Source organism: Coregonus clupeaformis, chromosome 14, assembly GCF_020615455.1.
Source record: "Coregonus clupeaformis isolate EN_2021a chromosome 14, ASM2061545v1, whole genome shotgun sequence".
Classification (NCBI taxonomy): Eukaryota; Metazoa; Chordata; class Actinopteri; order Salmoniformes; family Salmonidae; genus Coregonus; species Coregonus clupeaformis.
In genome coordinates this window covers 26,641,118-26,655,790 of record NC_059205.1, presented here as the reverse complement: position 1 = coordinate 26,655,790, position 14,673 = coordinate 26,641,118, and the positions used below count along the sequence as shown (strand labels likewise).

The window sequence follows — 14,673 nt, the reverse complement described above, 5'->3', positions numbered from 1 at the left end:
TTCCATTTGCACAACAGCATGTGACATTTATTGTCAATCAGTGTTGCTTCCTAAGTGGACAGTTTGATTTCACAGAAGTGTGATTGACTTGGAGTTACATTGTGTTGTTTAAGTGTTCCCTTTTTTTTTTTGAGCAGTGTATATATATACTGCATTCTATTCAATAATATTCTACTGTATCTTAGTCCATGCTGCTCTGTCATTGCTTGTCCATATATGTATATATTCTTAAATCCCATTCCTTACTAGTTTTGTGTGTATTGGGTATATGTTGTGAAATTGTTAGATAATACTTGTTAGGTATTACTGCATTGTCGGAGCTAGAAGCACAAGCATTTCGCTACACCCGCTATAACATCTGCTAAACATGTGTATGTGACAAATAACATTTGATTTGATTTGAATAAGGCTGTAACGTAACAAAATGTGGAAAAAGTCAAGGGGTTTGAATACTTTCCAAATGCACTGTAGGTCCTTAGCGACAGGAGATGGAACACATTTTCATTGCCAGTCGGTATCTGAGAACAGAGAGGAAGGTCTAGTGCTCTTCAAACAGCAAATTGCTATGTAATTTATGTTTTGGTGATGATTTAGGTATTATTTATGTCCATATTATTGTGTTTTTGAAAGCTGAACATGGGGCTGTAGGCCTCTGTTTGATCTGTAGCCCACCGCACGCTGCCTGCGATTTTAATAAGGTTTATTGTGTTGGTCCCCTCTTATCTGGCCCTTCATGTGGTGTCCATGGCAACAACATGCAAAGACATCACCCCAGTGACAGCAGCAGAAGGGTGAGGTGGAGGAGAGGCACTGGGCCATTCAGTGTGCACACAACAATCTCTGTAGCATCTTTTCATCTGAGGGCAGAAAATGACTTGCTTGGTTCTATTGGCATGACAATGGCCTTAGGAGCTGGCAGCACAAACATATCTGGGACCAGGCTACATGACCACTGTGCACTGTAAACCCCAATGTGCTAAAATTACTCAAAACGTTTGAGGAAATCAATTGCACTTAATATGTCTGAGTATCGTTCCTTAAAGTGATTTTGTAGTCATTACTCAAACCGATAGAGTCACTGTGACCCTGTAGGGGGTCCAGATTTGAGTTGTATCATCTAGAACATTTTAAGTAACACCTCCACTAAGCCTCCAATATAATTTCCCAGTGTGCTTTGCCTTTTCGAGTGAATTGTAGAGTTACCACCCATGACTGTGTTTGTTAGTGGCAGAGACATGGTTGTTGAATTAGTTAATTTCCAGTACATTGGCCTTCACCAGGTGAACGTAATCATTATATTTACATTCTTTATGACAATACATTACATATCTCATACCCTAATAAAGTGGCCTGAAACTCAGGCCTGCCGGTAGCGTTGCAAAATTCTGGTAACTTTCCCAAAATTCCCAGAATTTCAAAAAAAACCTGATTTAAGGATTTCCAGGAATCTTCCAACCGGGACTTCTGGAAAACCTGGGAGATTTCCCAGAATTGCAACCCTACCTGCAAGTCACATTATGCTGGCTTGCAAAGTGATGTGTAATTCCTATTGGAATCCAGCCAGAGTTAGGATATCCAACATTTGACATTTTTATTCACCCTCAACCTGCAAAAAATCTAACTAAATCATTGGATTAGTTTAGAAAAATATATGTTATTTATCTTTGTGTAGCATAAGATTAATCAATCACTTAATGTATATGCAAAAACACACATGTGTATATATATATATATATACAGTGGGGAGAACAAGTATTTGATACACTGCCGATTTTGCAGGTTTTCCTACTTACAAAGCATGTAGAGGTCTGTAATTTTTATCATAGGTACACTTCAACTGTGAGAGACGGAATGTAAAACAAAAATCCAGAAAATCACATTGTATGATTTTTAAGTAATTAATTTGCATTTTATTGCATGACATAAGTATTTGATACATCAGAAAAGCAGAACTTAATATTTGGTACAGAAACCTTTGTTTGCAATTACAAAGATCATACGTTTCCTGTAGGACTTGACCAGGTTTGCACACACTGCAGCAGGGATTTTGGCCCACTCCTCCATACAGACCTTCTCCAGATCCTTCAGGTTTCGGGGCTGTCGCTGGGCAATACGGACTTTCAGCTCCCCTCCAAAGATTTTCTATTGGGTTCAGGTCTGGAGACTGGCTAGGCCACTCCAGGACCTTGAGATGCTTCTTACGGAGCCACTCCTTAGTTGCCCTGGCTGTGTGTTTCAGGTCGTTGTCATGCTGGAAGACCCAGCCACGACCCATCTTCAATGCTCTTACTGAGGGAAGGAGGTTGTTGGCCAATATCTCGCGATACATGGCCCCATCCATCCTCCCCTAAATACGGTGCAGTCGTCCTGTCCCCTTTGCAGAAAAGCATCCCCAAAGAATGATGTTTCCACCTCCATGCTTCACGGTTGGGATGGTGTTCTTGGGGTTGTACTCATCCTTCTTCTTCCTCCAAACACGGTGAGTGGAGTTTAGACCAAAAAGCTCTATTTTTGTCTCATCAGACCACATGACCTTCTCCCATTCCTCCTCTGGATCATCTAGATGGTCATTGGCAAACTTCAGATGGGCCTGGACATGCGCTGGCTTGAGCAGGGGGACCTTGCGTGCGCTGCAGGATTTTAATCCATGACGGCGTAGTGTGTTACTAATGGTTTTCTTTGAGACTGTGGTCCCAGTTCTCTTCAGGTCATTGACCAGGTCCTGCCGTGTAGTTCTGGGCTGATCCCTCACCTTCCTCATGATCATTGATGCCCCACGAGGTGAGATCTTGCATGGAGCCCCAGACCGAGGGTGATTGACCGTCATCTTGAACTTCTTCCATTTTCTAATAATTGCGCCAACAGTTGTTGCCTTCTCACCAAGCTGCTTGCCTATTGTCCTGTAGCCCATCCCAGCCTTGTGCAGGTCTACAATTTTATCCCTGATGTCCTTACACAGCTCTCTGGTCTTGGCCATTGTGGAGAGGTTGGAGTCTGTTTGAGTGTGTGGACAGGTGTCTTTTATACAGGTAACAAGTTCAAACAGGTGCAGTTAATACAGGTAATGAGTGGAGAACAGGAGGGCTTCTTAAAGAAAAACTAACAGGTCTGTGAGAGTCAGAATTCTTACTGGTTGGTAGGTGATCAAATACTTATGTCATGCAATAAAATGCAAATTAATTACTTAAAAAATCATTCAATGTGATTTTCTGGATTTTTGTTTTAGATTCCGTCTCTCACAGTTGAAGTGTACCTATGATAAAAATGACAGACCTCTACATGCTTTGTAAGTAGGAAAACCTGCAAAATCAGCAGTGTATCAAATACTTGTTCTCCCCACTGTATATATATTTTTAATCAACCTTCAGTAGAGCATGCTGGGAAAAAAGTTAATTTGTTATCATAAGTTTTTTTAAATGTAGTTGATGTGACTTCTCATTTAGTTTTGAGTCAGTACCACAAAACAGTAATAATTACTTTTCATTGACTGAGACTGAGTGACTGACACTCGTGGAAATTGGCCTATATGGATAGGGCTAAATTGAAACGTTTCTTACAGAAGAAATATGAAAAACATATGCATAAGCATGGTAGCAATTGAAATGGAACAGTTTGGAGGTTATGGGAAAATTATTAGACCAACAGTTCACCTGACACAAGATTGAATCCAAACATTACACTGTTGATTTTATGTGCATTTTACGTTTACTGTACTTTTCGCCCCATCGAAATCTGAACATTCAGTAACATGATAAGAATATTCCTGGAAAATGTGGGCGAGGCGCAGCATAAGACAAAAAATTACAAGGGTTTGAGGGAGAGGACTAACTGGTGTCTCCAAGTGGCCATACCCCTCTCCAAAATGTAATGTCAATGCACTTTTATGACTCAAAGAAGAGTCATCAAATTAAATGTTATTTGTCACATGCTAAGTAAACAACAGGTGCAGACTAACAGTGAAATGCTTACTTACGAGCCCTTCCCAGCAATGCAGAGAGAAAAATATAACAATTGTAGAACGATAACACAAGGAATTAATACACAATAAGTAATAATAACTTGGCTATACAGAGTACCAGTACCGAGTCGATGTGCAGGTGTACGAGGTAATTGAGGTAAATACGGTACGTACATATAGGTAGTGGTAAAGTGACTAGGCAACAGGATAGATAATAAGCAGTAGCAGCAGCGTATGTGATCAAAGAGAGTTGGTGCAAAGGGGGGAGTCAATGCAGATAATCCAGGTAGCTATTTGGTTAACTATTAGCAGTCTTATGGCTTGGTGGTAGAAGCTGTTCAGGGTCCTGTTGGTTCCAGACTTCGTAAAACTGTAAGGTGCTTTTTTGAGCTCTCCTAGCTGTGCCTTTGAGGAACTAGAGCAAGCACACTTGTAGTTATTTTGTTTGGAACACAGCCCTGCATCCCCGCCATCACACAATTACTGTTGTTGTTTACGCAATATGAAAACAGTCCATTATAAATAGCAATCTGGGTCAGGTGGGCATCATTTGAAAGCTTGTTCTATTGCCAACTTGACTAGCTAAGTTATAAAATATGATCCTACAGTGTTAGGCTTTCACAGGGCAATTCAGGGAAACTCTAATTTTGGTGCTCATAGAAAGGAGTCATGAGTGCATTCAGTTGCATGTTCCGCAGCTAATTTTCTTCACAATAGACAAACATAGGATCATTCTGTTCAGAACAATCCAGGGTATGACGCCATGTCATCTTATAACTGTACATCAAACATAGTGATCATAAACATTGACACTGTAAATGACATGAGTTTTGTGATATGGAAATGTGGCTTGCTTGTATGACATCAATGCGGTATGTATTATAATCCTCAACGCCTCATCTTTCAAAACACATTGTCCTCTTAATTTACAGCATTTCCCTCACTCAGACAACAAAACATTTGCTAAAGTTGCCCAGTTAGCGGGAGGAATGGGGGCAAGTTCAGAACGGCTGTCAGTCAAAACCCATACAGCGCTGTGAAGCACAGAGCCTGAGCTCTGACGTCATGTATAGCATGTTACTGTACAGCCACTGCGTTCCAATTTATGTGTTTATCAGTGCCCAAATCTGCCATTTTCAACCCAGGTAAAGATATACTAGAGAGGAGATGTGGGTAAATGTGATTTCTTAGTATAGGTGCTGCCGCCATGAGGTTCCTTGATATTGTAATATAGCTTATGCACCTGGGTGTGTTCCCTTTAGGCATTTATTTTATTACCATGCAAACAGGCTACATAGCACTAGTAGATGGGGTGAAGAGGAAGCAGGACTGGGAACAATCCTGCTGTAGGTAAATACAGAGTGTTGTAAAGATTAACCACCACCCTGAATGCTAACACAGACCTAACAGATATGGTGCATTCGGAAAGTATTCAGACCCCTTGACCTTTTCCACATTTTGTTAGGTTGCAGCTTTATTCTAAAATTGATTAAATAAAAAAATGTCCCTCATCAATTTACACACAATACCCCATAACGACAAAGTGAAAACAGGTTTTTAGAATTTTTTGCCTAATTTTATAAAAAATGAAAAACGTATTTACATAAGTATTCAGACCCTTTGCTATGAGACTCAAAACTGAGCTCAGGTGTATCCTGTTTCCATTGATCATCCTTGAGATGTTTCTACAACTTGATTGGAGTCCACCTGTGGTAAATTCAATTGACTGGACATGATTTGGAAAGACACACACATGTCTATATAAGGTCCCACAGTTGATTGTGCATGTCAGAGCAAAAACCAAGCCATGAGGTCGAAGGAATTGTCCGTAGAGCTCCGAGACAGGATTGTGTCGAGGCACAGATCTGTGGAAGGGTACCAACAAATGTATGCTGAATTGAAGGTTCCCAAGAACACAGTAGCCTCCATCATTCTTAAATGGAAGAAGTTTGGAACCACCAAGACTCTTCCTAGAGCTGGCCGCACGGCCAAACTGAGCAATCGGGGGAGAAGGGCCTTGGTCAGGGAGGTGACCAAGAACCTGATGGTCACTCTGACAGAGCTCCAGAGTTCCTCTGTTGAGATGGGAGAACCTTCCAGAAGGACAACCATCTCTGCAGCACTCCACCAATCAGGTCTTTATGGTAGAGTGGCCAGACGGAAGCCACTTCTCAGTAAAAGGCACATGACAGTCCGCTTGGAGTTTGCCAAAAGGCACCTAAAGGACTCTCAGACCATGAGAAACAAGATTCTCTGGTCTGATGAAACCAAGATTGAACTCTTTGGCCTGGTGGTGGCAGCATCATGCTGTGGGGATATTTTTCAGTGGCAAGGACTGGGAGACTAGTCAGGATCAAGAGAAAGATGAATGGAGCAAAGTACAGAGAGATCCTTGATGAAAACCTACTCCAGAGTGCTCAGGACCTCAGACAGGGGCGAAGGTTCACCTTCCAACAGGACAACGACCCTAAGCACACAGCCAAGACAACGCAGGAGTGGCTTTGGGACAAGTCTCTGAATGTCCTTGAGTGGCCCAGCCAGAGCCCGGACTTGAACCTGATCGAACATCTCTGGAGAGACCTGAAAATAGCTGTGCAGCGACACAGTCCCCATCTAACCTGACAGAGCTTGAGAGGATCTGCAGAGAAGAATGGGAAAAACTCCCCATATACAGGTGTGCCAAGCTTGAAGCATGATACCTAAGAAGACTTGAGGCTGTAATCGTTGCCAAAGATGCGTCAACAAAGTACTGAGTAAAGGGTCTGAATACTTATGTAAATTAGATTTTTCAGTAGTTAAAAAAAAAATTATTTTCAGAAATGTCTAAAAACCAGTTTTTGCTTTGTCATTACGGGGTATTGTGTATCCATTTAAGAATAAGGCTGTAACGTAACAAAATGTGGAAAAGTCTGAATACTTTCCGAATGCACTGTATATTATTATATAAGCCACATTCTCCAGAGCAAATACAGTTCTATTATATATATATATATTTTTTTTTTGATCAGAGTAAGTATTACTGGCATTCTCAGATTAAGTATGCTAAAGTGGTCAATGGTTTTTAGTTGTAGTAGTAGTAGTAGTAGTAGTAGTTGTAGTAGTAGTAGTAGTAGGTCAATAGACTAAACATTCAGAGATGGGAGAGGAGTGGATAAAGTGGATGCCATAACATGTCATTTCAACTAGGGGTAATAAAGTTGGGTAATAGTTGGAAATCTTCTGCTGTAAAATGTAGATTATATGGGTGTCTATAGATTATATGGTGTCTGTGTTACATGATGGGAGCCTCATGGTTGTGTGACCCCAGCATGGCTGTTGACTTGGATTAGAAGAGGGGGCTCATAGGAGGGGGCTGCTGTGGGCTTTTGCTGCTCTCCCTGAAAATCACTGAGAAAAATCTCTTTAAAGATGACAAAATGAAGTGTTTTGATGTAAGGTTATAAAAATGTAGATATTTTATGAAATAACTGTCACGTATGTTATCTAGGCTTACATCTATAGTTTTGCATGTTGAGAAGAGAATAAAAGAGAAGAGAATGATTAGATGATAAGAGAAGACAAGGGTGGGGGACATTATCTATTTCCTACTGTCTTTTCCTTACTGATCCTTACTCATATGAGTTTTCAATCGCAGGTTATTTTAGATGGAATGAGGATGAAATGTGCAGAGTCGTGGTGCTGTGAAGTAGTCAAATGTGGTCAAATACTCATATCGACTATATGAATGGGCTGTGGCCATAGTCGGTGGTCTGACAACGCGAGAATTCAGCTACTGTATATATTTCCATGCGATTCTGCTCATTCATCGCACTCCTCCTCTCAAGCCGAAGCTGTGGGACCAAAAGGGACCCAAGCAGAGGTACGTGTTTTGTAGGGCTACACTTTCAATCTAACATGAAATGTATAGGCTAAAGCATGTTTTCGGTTATTCCAAAAAAAAGAAAGTGAAAACTTGGCCATACTATGACTAACAGTTACACTTTTATTACCGTATCATTTTCTTTGTGTGCAATCTTACCGGCATTAAACTTGTAGCCTAAATTTCCATTGACGACAGAATAAATGCGTTTGTTTAGCTTTACAATAGTTTTTGTGGGGAGGATGCCCAAGTGGCCTACATCTTGTATTTGTTCAATGGAATATTGGAATAGAAAATCAGGTGAGGGAAAAAATCACTTGTCGAGAAAAAAACTCTGTTCATTGTGAAACAATTATATGTTTTGCTTTCACTTTCTAGTTAGTGCAGGAATAAATATATTTCATGAAATTAGTACAATCAAACGACTAATTTTGACGTAGGATTTAATTGATTCATACTACAGTCAAATTCCTATTTTAAAAAAGGCTGTCACATACGCGGCGACGTCGTGCTGCGTTTATTGGCTGAGTGCGTTCCATACCTAGTGTTCACCAGTTAACCGAATGCCCTGTTCGAAAACATTGTCTGCGCGAGAGGAAGTACATGCAGGTTGACGAAATACGACTGACTGCGTGTGTAATATAGTGAAAGGTTTTGCCACTTGCCAGGTAAGAACAACCTGTTGAACTATATGATTAATGCGTAAAATAAACCCTGTGGATTAGGTGCTGCGCATGAAAGAAGTGAAATCTTACATAGAATACATTTCCTATTCCTCCCTGTATTGTTTTCAGTTCTTTTCACATTAAAGCTACAATGCTGAAAATGTTAAGAAAGAGGATGGAGAGAACATCCCATTTCATCTTTCATGTCCAGTTAAATTAGTGTTTTTTTGTGTACTACCATGAGTGGTTATTGCTGTATACTGTACATGGACAGCATACATAAAATAGTAAAGGCATATTTGTTAATTTTCTCTTCCTCCCCCTCCAGTCAAACTGAAGATGGCTGCGGGTAAAGCGCGCATCGGGCATCTGGCCCCTGACTTCAAGGCCACAGCAGTGATGCCAGATGGACAGTTTAAAGACATCAGCATGTCTAACTACAGAGGTAGGCCTGCTACTATGCTTCATAGTATTCTGCACTCACCTTCGTTTTGTCTCTGTGTGGCAAGATTTGTGACTGGTTCAGGATTTTAAAGTTTAATCATACAGTAATGACCTATAAGCCTATTGGACATTGAATATGTGCTTCCAGGCTCCGGAACTTGATAGGTGTGTCTAATGGTGTGTCTTGTGCCGCTTGCCTGCAGGGAAGTATGTGGTGTTCTTCTTCTACCCACTGGACTTCACCTTTGTGTGCCCTACTGAGATCATCGCTTTCAGTGACGCTGCCGAGGAGTTCAGGAAGATCGGCTGCGAGGTCATTGGTGCCTCTGTTGACTCCCACTTCTGCCATCTTGCCTGGTACGAGTCTTTTGCACTTTGCACATTTTATTTTGCCTTAAGAAGATTTCGTCCTAGGTGACGCAGGATAAGTTACAGTGCCGCTTGTGCAGTGATGTTCTGTCGTCCCCCCTGCACACACAGGGACAGCGGGACGTTTTTGATTTTTTACAGCGGAGTGTACACTCACATTTTCTTATGGCCGTAATAGTAAATATGTCATTTAACTGTAAAAATTATGTTTTCATCTGATTGTCAAACCTGCACACATTCAACCCACTCTATAGTGATTCCAGCATCTTAAACAGTGCACGCACCACCAGTGCACGCACCGCCATTTGATGAATGGAAAGAGAGGTCTATTAAAACACCAAAAGTGTAATGACATTCAGCGATTGTCGTTAGGTACACTTGTAGCCTGAATTGATTGATGCGTCCACTGCTGTCCGAGTGTCACTGTCCCGGCCAGTCATATCTGTCTACTCAGGCTACTTTCACCCCTCTTTTAGATCTATTTTATCTGCATATAATTTCCGACATTTGGTAGGCTATTTGTTAGCCAACCTGTCTATAATTAGATAGGCCTACATGTCATTACTTGTTGTCCTAGAAGACAAAAAAAAGCGGAAAAATGTAATAATCAATAGAATGAATCAATCAATAATAAGCCTATTTTAGTTGACATCGGTGAAGTTTTCTCTTCCATTTCTGCTCACAGAGTGAGGACGTGTAGGTACAGAGGAGAAAAAATGCAATAACCTAACTCTAAAACACCTGAAAGATTTTCCCTGCAATATTGTCAAATAAAATGAACAAAAATATAAATGTAAAGTGTTGGTCCCATGTTTCATGAGCTGAAATAAAAGAACCCAGAAATGTTCCATATGCACAAAAAGCTTATTTCTCTCAAATTTTGTGCACACATTTTTTTACCTCCCTGTTAGTGATCATTACAGCGCCTTGCAAAAGTATTCATCCCCCTTGGTGTTCTTCCTATTTTGTTGCATTACAACCTGTAATTGAAATTGATTTTTATTTGGATTTCATGTAATGGACATACACAAAATAGTCCAAATTGGTGAAGTGAAATTAAAATAATAACTTGTTAAAAGAAAATCTACAAAATAAATAATGGAAAAGTGGTGCGTGCATATGTATTCACCCACTTTGCTATGAAGCCCCTAAATAAGATCTGGTGCAACCACATATCTTCAGAAGTCACATAATTAGTTAAATAAAGTCCACCTGTGTGCAATCTAAGTGTCACATGATCTCAGTATATATACACCGGTTCTGAAAGGCCCCAGAGTCTGCAACACCACTAAGCAAGGGGCTCCACCAAGCAAGCGGCACCATGAAGACCAAGGAGCTCTCCATACTGGTCAGGGACAAAGTTGTGGAGAAGTACAGATCAGGGTTGGGTTATAAAAAAATATCCGAAACTTTGAACATCCCACGGAGCACCATTAAATCCATTATTAAAAAATTGAAAGAATATGGCACCACAACAAACCTGCCAAGAGAGGACCGCCCACCAAAACTCATGGACCAAGCAAGGAGGGCATTAATCAGAGAGGCACAAAGAGACCAAAGATAACCCTGAAGGAGATGCAAAGCGGAGATTGGAGTATCTGTCCATAGGACCACTTTAAGCCGTACACTCCACAGAGCTGGGCTTTATGGAAGAGTGGACAGAAAAAAGCCATTGCTTAAAGAAAAAAATAAGCAAACACGTTTGGTGTTCGCCAAAAGGCATGTGGGAGACTTCCCAAACATATGGAAGAAGGTACTCTGGTCAGATGAGACTAAAATTTAGCTTTTTGGCCATCAAGGAAAATGCTATGTCTGGCGCAAACCCAACACCTCTCATCACCCAGAGAACACCATCCTCACAGTGAAGCATGGTGGTGGCAGCATCATGCTGTGGGGATGTTTTTCATCGGCAGGGACTGGGAAACTGGTCAGAATTGAAGGAATTATGGATGGAAATTCTTGAGGGAAACCTGTTTCAGTCTTCCAGAGATTTGAGACTGGGACGGAGGTTCACCTTCCAGCAGGACAATGACCCTAAGCATACTGCTAAAGCAACACTTGAGTGGTTTAAGGGGAAACATTTAAATGTCTTGGAATGGCCTAGTCAAAGCCTGGACCTCAATCCAATTGAGAATCTGTGGTATGACTTAAAGATTGCTGTACACCAGCGGAACCCATCCAACTTGAAGGAGCTGGAGCAGTTTTGCCTTGAAGAATGGGCAAAAATCCCAGTGGCTAGATGTGCCAAGCATATAGAGACATACCCCAAGAGACTTGCAGCTGTAATTGCTGCAAAAGGTGGCTCTACAAAGTATTGACTTTGGATGGGTGAATAGTTATGCACGCTCAAGTTCTGTTTTTTTGTCTTATTTCTTGTTTGTTTCACAATAAAAAATATTTTGCATCTTCAATGTGGTAGGCATATTGTGTAAATCAAATGATACAAACCCCCCAAAAATCTATTTTAATTCCAGGTTGTAAGGCAACAAAATAGGAAAAATGCCAAGGGGGGGTGAATACTTTCGCAATCCTTTGTAAAGATGATCCATCCATCTGACAGGTGTTGCATATCAAGAAGCTGATTAAACAGCATGATCATTCCACAGATGCAGCTTGTGCTGGGGACAGTAAAAGGCCACTCTAAAATGTGCAGTTTTGTCACACAACACAATGCCACAGATGTCTCAAGTTTTGAGGGAGCATGAAATTGGCATTCTGACTACAGGAATGTCCACCAGAGCTGTTGCCAGAGAATGTAATGTTCATTTCTCAACCATAAGCTGCCTCTAATTTTGTTTTAGAGAATTTGGCATTACGTCCAACCGGCTTCACAACCGCAGCCCAGGACCTCCACATCCGGCTTCTTCACTTGCGGGATCGTCTGGGGGGGATTTCCTTATATTAACTGTAACTCAGCAAAATAATTTCAAATTGTTGCATGTTGTGTTTATATTTTTGCTCAGTATAGAATCTGTTTGACCGGTTTCAAAGAAATGAAAAGCTGTGAAAACGATCTAACATGAATCTGATAAGATTTCAGTTCATCTTGGATGCATATTTTATGTGGTTGAGGTAGCCTACTGTCAGCTTTTATGTCGCTGACATATATAGCACGTTTGCACGGTCTAAAGATGCTGAAAGAAATAAATAATATTTCTCCACTCCTATTTCCGATACAAAATTTACATTTGGTGTATCATTTTACTCCAATAAATAATATTATATTAGGCTACATGTGAGAGTTATAGGACTACAGTCAATGTACATATTTCAGTTACTAGAATAGGCTAAAACTTCAGTGTCCAAATATGAATTTTTTGTTCAGAGGACCGGCAGCTGCCGCACCCCTACTTCTGCCGTCTCTGTGCACACAGAAACCTGTTTACTACTATCCCTGTCCTTCTGTATACCAAAGCTGGCAGGGACGCTTGGTCTCAGACACACAAAAAAAGACTAAATTCAGTCTCTTTGTGTATGGTTGTGTGTGTGTTCTTACAGGACCAACACACCTCGTAAGCAGGGCGGTCTGGGTGCCATGAAGATCCCTCTGGTAGCCGACACACTGCGTTCCATCTCCACGGACTACGGGGTGCTGAAGGAGGATGAGGGCATCGCCTACAGGTGGGTTCACAACAGACAAGTTCAAGGGTCAAAGTTCAGTGTCTCTATGACCGACTGGGTCAAAACCCGGGTAACGTGCCTAACGTAAGACTACGTGCCCAACAAGACTAACACAAGACTAAATCACTCAATTTATTCCCTGTTTGTTTTTTCAGGGGCCTATTCATTATTGACGACAAGGGCGTCTTGAGGCAGATCACCATCAACGACCTTCCAGTGGGACGCTCCATCGACGAGACCCTGCGTCTGGTGCAGGCCTTTCAGTTCACTGACAAACACGGAGAAGGTACATAACTTAACCAGCTTTCTTTTTGTTTTCCAAAAGACAATGCCTCCTTATCCTACACGGAATCAGGCTAACCTTTTGCAGTGCCATATCTTACCATGTACCGTCAGCAGACACATACACTATGTCAGGGGTCATAAACTAGATTCAGCCCCGGGCCTATTTTTTTCTTGGACAGATGGTTGGGGGGCCGGAACATAATTATAAATCATTTGTACGCAAGCCCAAACAGATGCTGTATTTGACTGTATTTGTACTGTATTTGACAAAAACATAATAATTTCAAACCTTGATTACATTGGTACACGAGTGGAAATACTTAGGAATAGAATTCCTAAATTAAAATCATTTTGAGGTGAATTCCTATTGATTTTAGTCTTTCATGTCCCAAAACTAAAAATGCAAAAATAATTAAAGAAAATATTTTTTGGGCTCAGAAAACTTTGGGGGGCCAAAGAAAATTGTCCACAGGCCGAATTTGGTACGCGGGCCGCCGGTTGACGATACCTGCACTATGTGAACAGCATTTAGGTCACTTTTACCACTCTCTCTTTTGAGGTAACATTCCATGTTTGTAACAGCTGAGAATGTTAGGCTGATAGTAGATATCGTCAGAATGTGTAAAAATATAAAGCTCAGGTTCTAAGTGTGTTTTGCTTATCATACTGCACTGTCCTGAGACTCAACTTCTTCTCTGGTGTTTCCTCTCAGTCTGTCCCGCCGGCTGGAAACCAGGAAGTGACACCATCAAGCCCGACATCCAGAAGAGCAAAGACTTCTTCTCCAAGCAGCACTAAGATGTTGAGGGTCTGCAGCCTGCTGTAGGACAGCTAGAATTACAGTACATTTCAAGAGAACAATGGTGAAGAGCAGTAGCCTATAACATGTGTTTGGATATAATGGAAATTATTATGACCAAAGAATCAAGATTAGATTCTGTTGGAGATGTTTTAGTGTCATTAACCAGGTTCCATCCAACCTTTTTATGCGAGTAAATTACATGTTGGATAAAAATGTCATGACAGGCCTGATGGAAACAGTTAATTTGTCTGTAAACTTTCCAAATGACGACAAAACAAAGTACGCTAGGCAAGGTGATGAGCTTGATGCTCCTTTCCGATAAATATCGAGGGTCTTATTCTGGTGACATGATGATCGATGCTTGACTACCGTTTGACAAATTAAAATAATCTTGCTCTTTTGTCCATAATAACCTCATCATGTGTAGGCTATACCCGCACTGTATCTGCAAGCCATTGGCTAGAGCGCACGTGCCAGTACCAGATAGGGCACATTCGCTATGTAACGCAACATTCTTTGTTACAAAACCATCAGTAGAGTTGGAAATGGGATGGAAATGCACTTAGCTTGTATGTTTTATTAGGTACATGGGAATTTAACCGCTAAAGTACATTTTATGTGTCCTACGTCATCATGCACAGGCTTTTATCTGCAACAAGTACATTTGATG

General features: G+C 41.0%; 1 protein-coding gene across 3 annotated transcripts; it reads left to right on the top strand.

Annotated features, from left to right (window-relative positions):
* The first annotated feature begins 7,735 nt into the window (after positions 1-7,735).
* LOC121581092 (peroxiredoxin-like) lies at positions 7,736-14,368 on the top strand. Of its 3 annotated transcripts, none has more exons than XM_041896467.2 (6): positions 7,736-7,817; positions 8,811-8,927; positions 9,130-9,283; positions 12,794-12,916; positions 13,072-13,202; positions 13,914-14,368. In XM_041896467.2, the coding sequence occupies exons 1-6, from the start codon at positions 7,745-7,747 to the stop codon at positions 13,997-13,999; spliced, it is 684 nt and encodes a 227-aa protein (XP_041752401.1). In that variant the 5' UTR covers positions 7,736-7,744; the 3' UTR covers positions 14,000-14,368. The 3 variants fall into 3 exon arrangements, with proteins under 3 accessions (XP_041752401.1, XP_041752400.1, XP_041752402.1); XM_041896466.2 differs by lacking the exon at positions 7,736-7,817 and adding an exon at positions 8,095-8,117; XM_041896468.2 differs by lacking the exon at positions 7,736-7,817 and adding an exon at positions 8,382-8,485.
* The last annotated feature ends 305 nt before the right edge of the window (positions 14,369-14,673 follow it).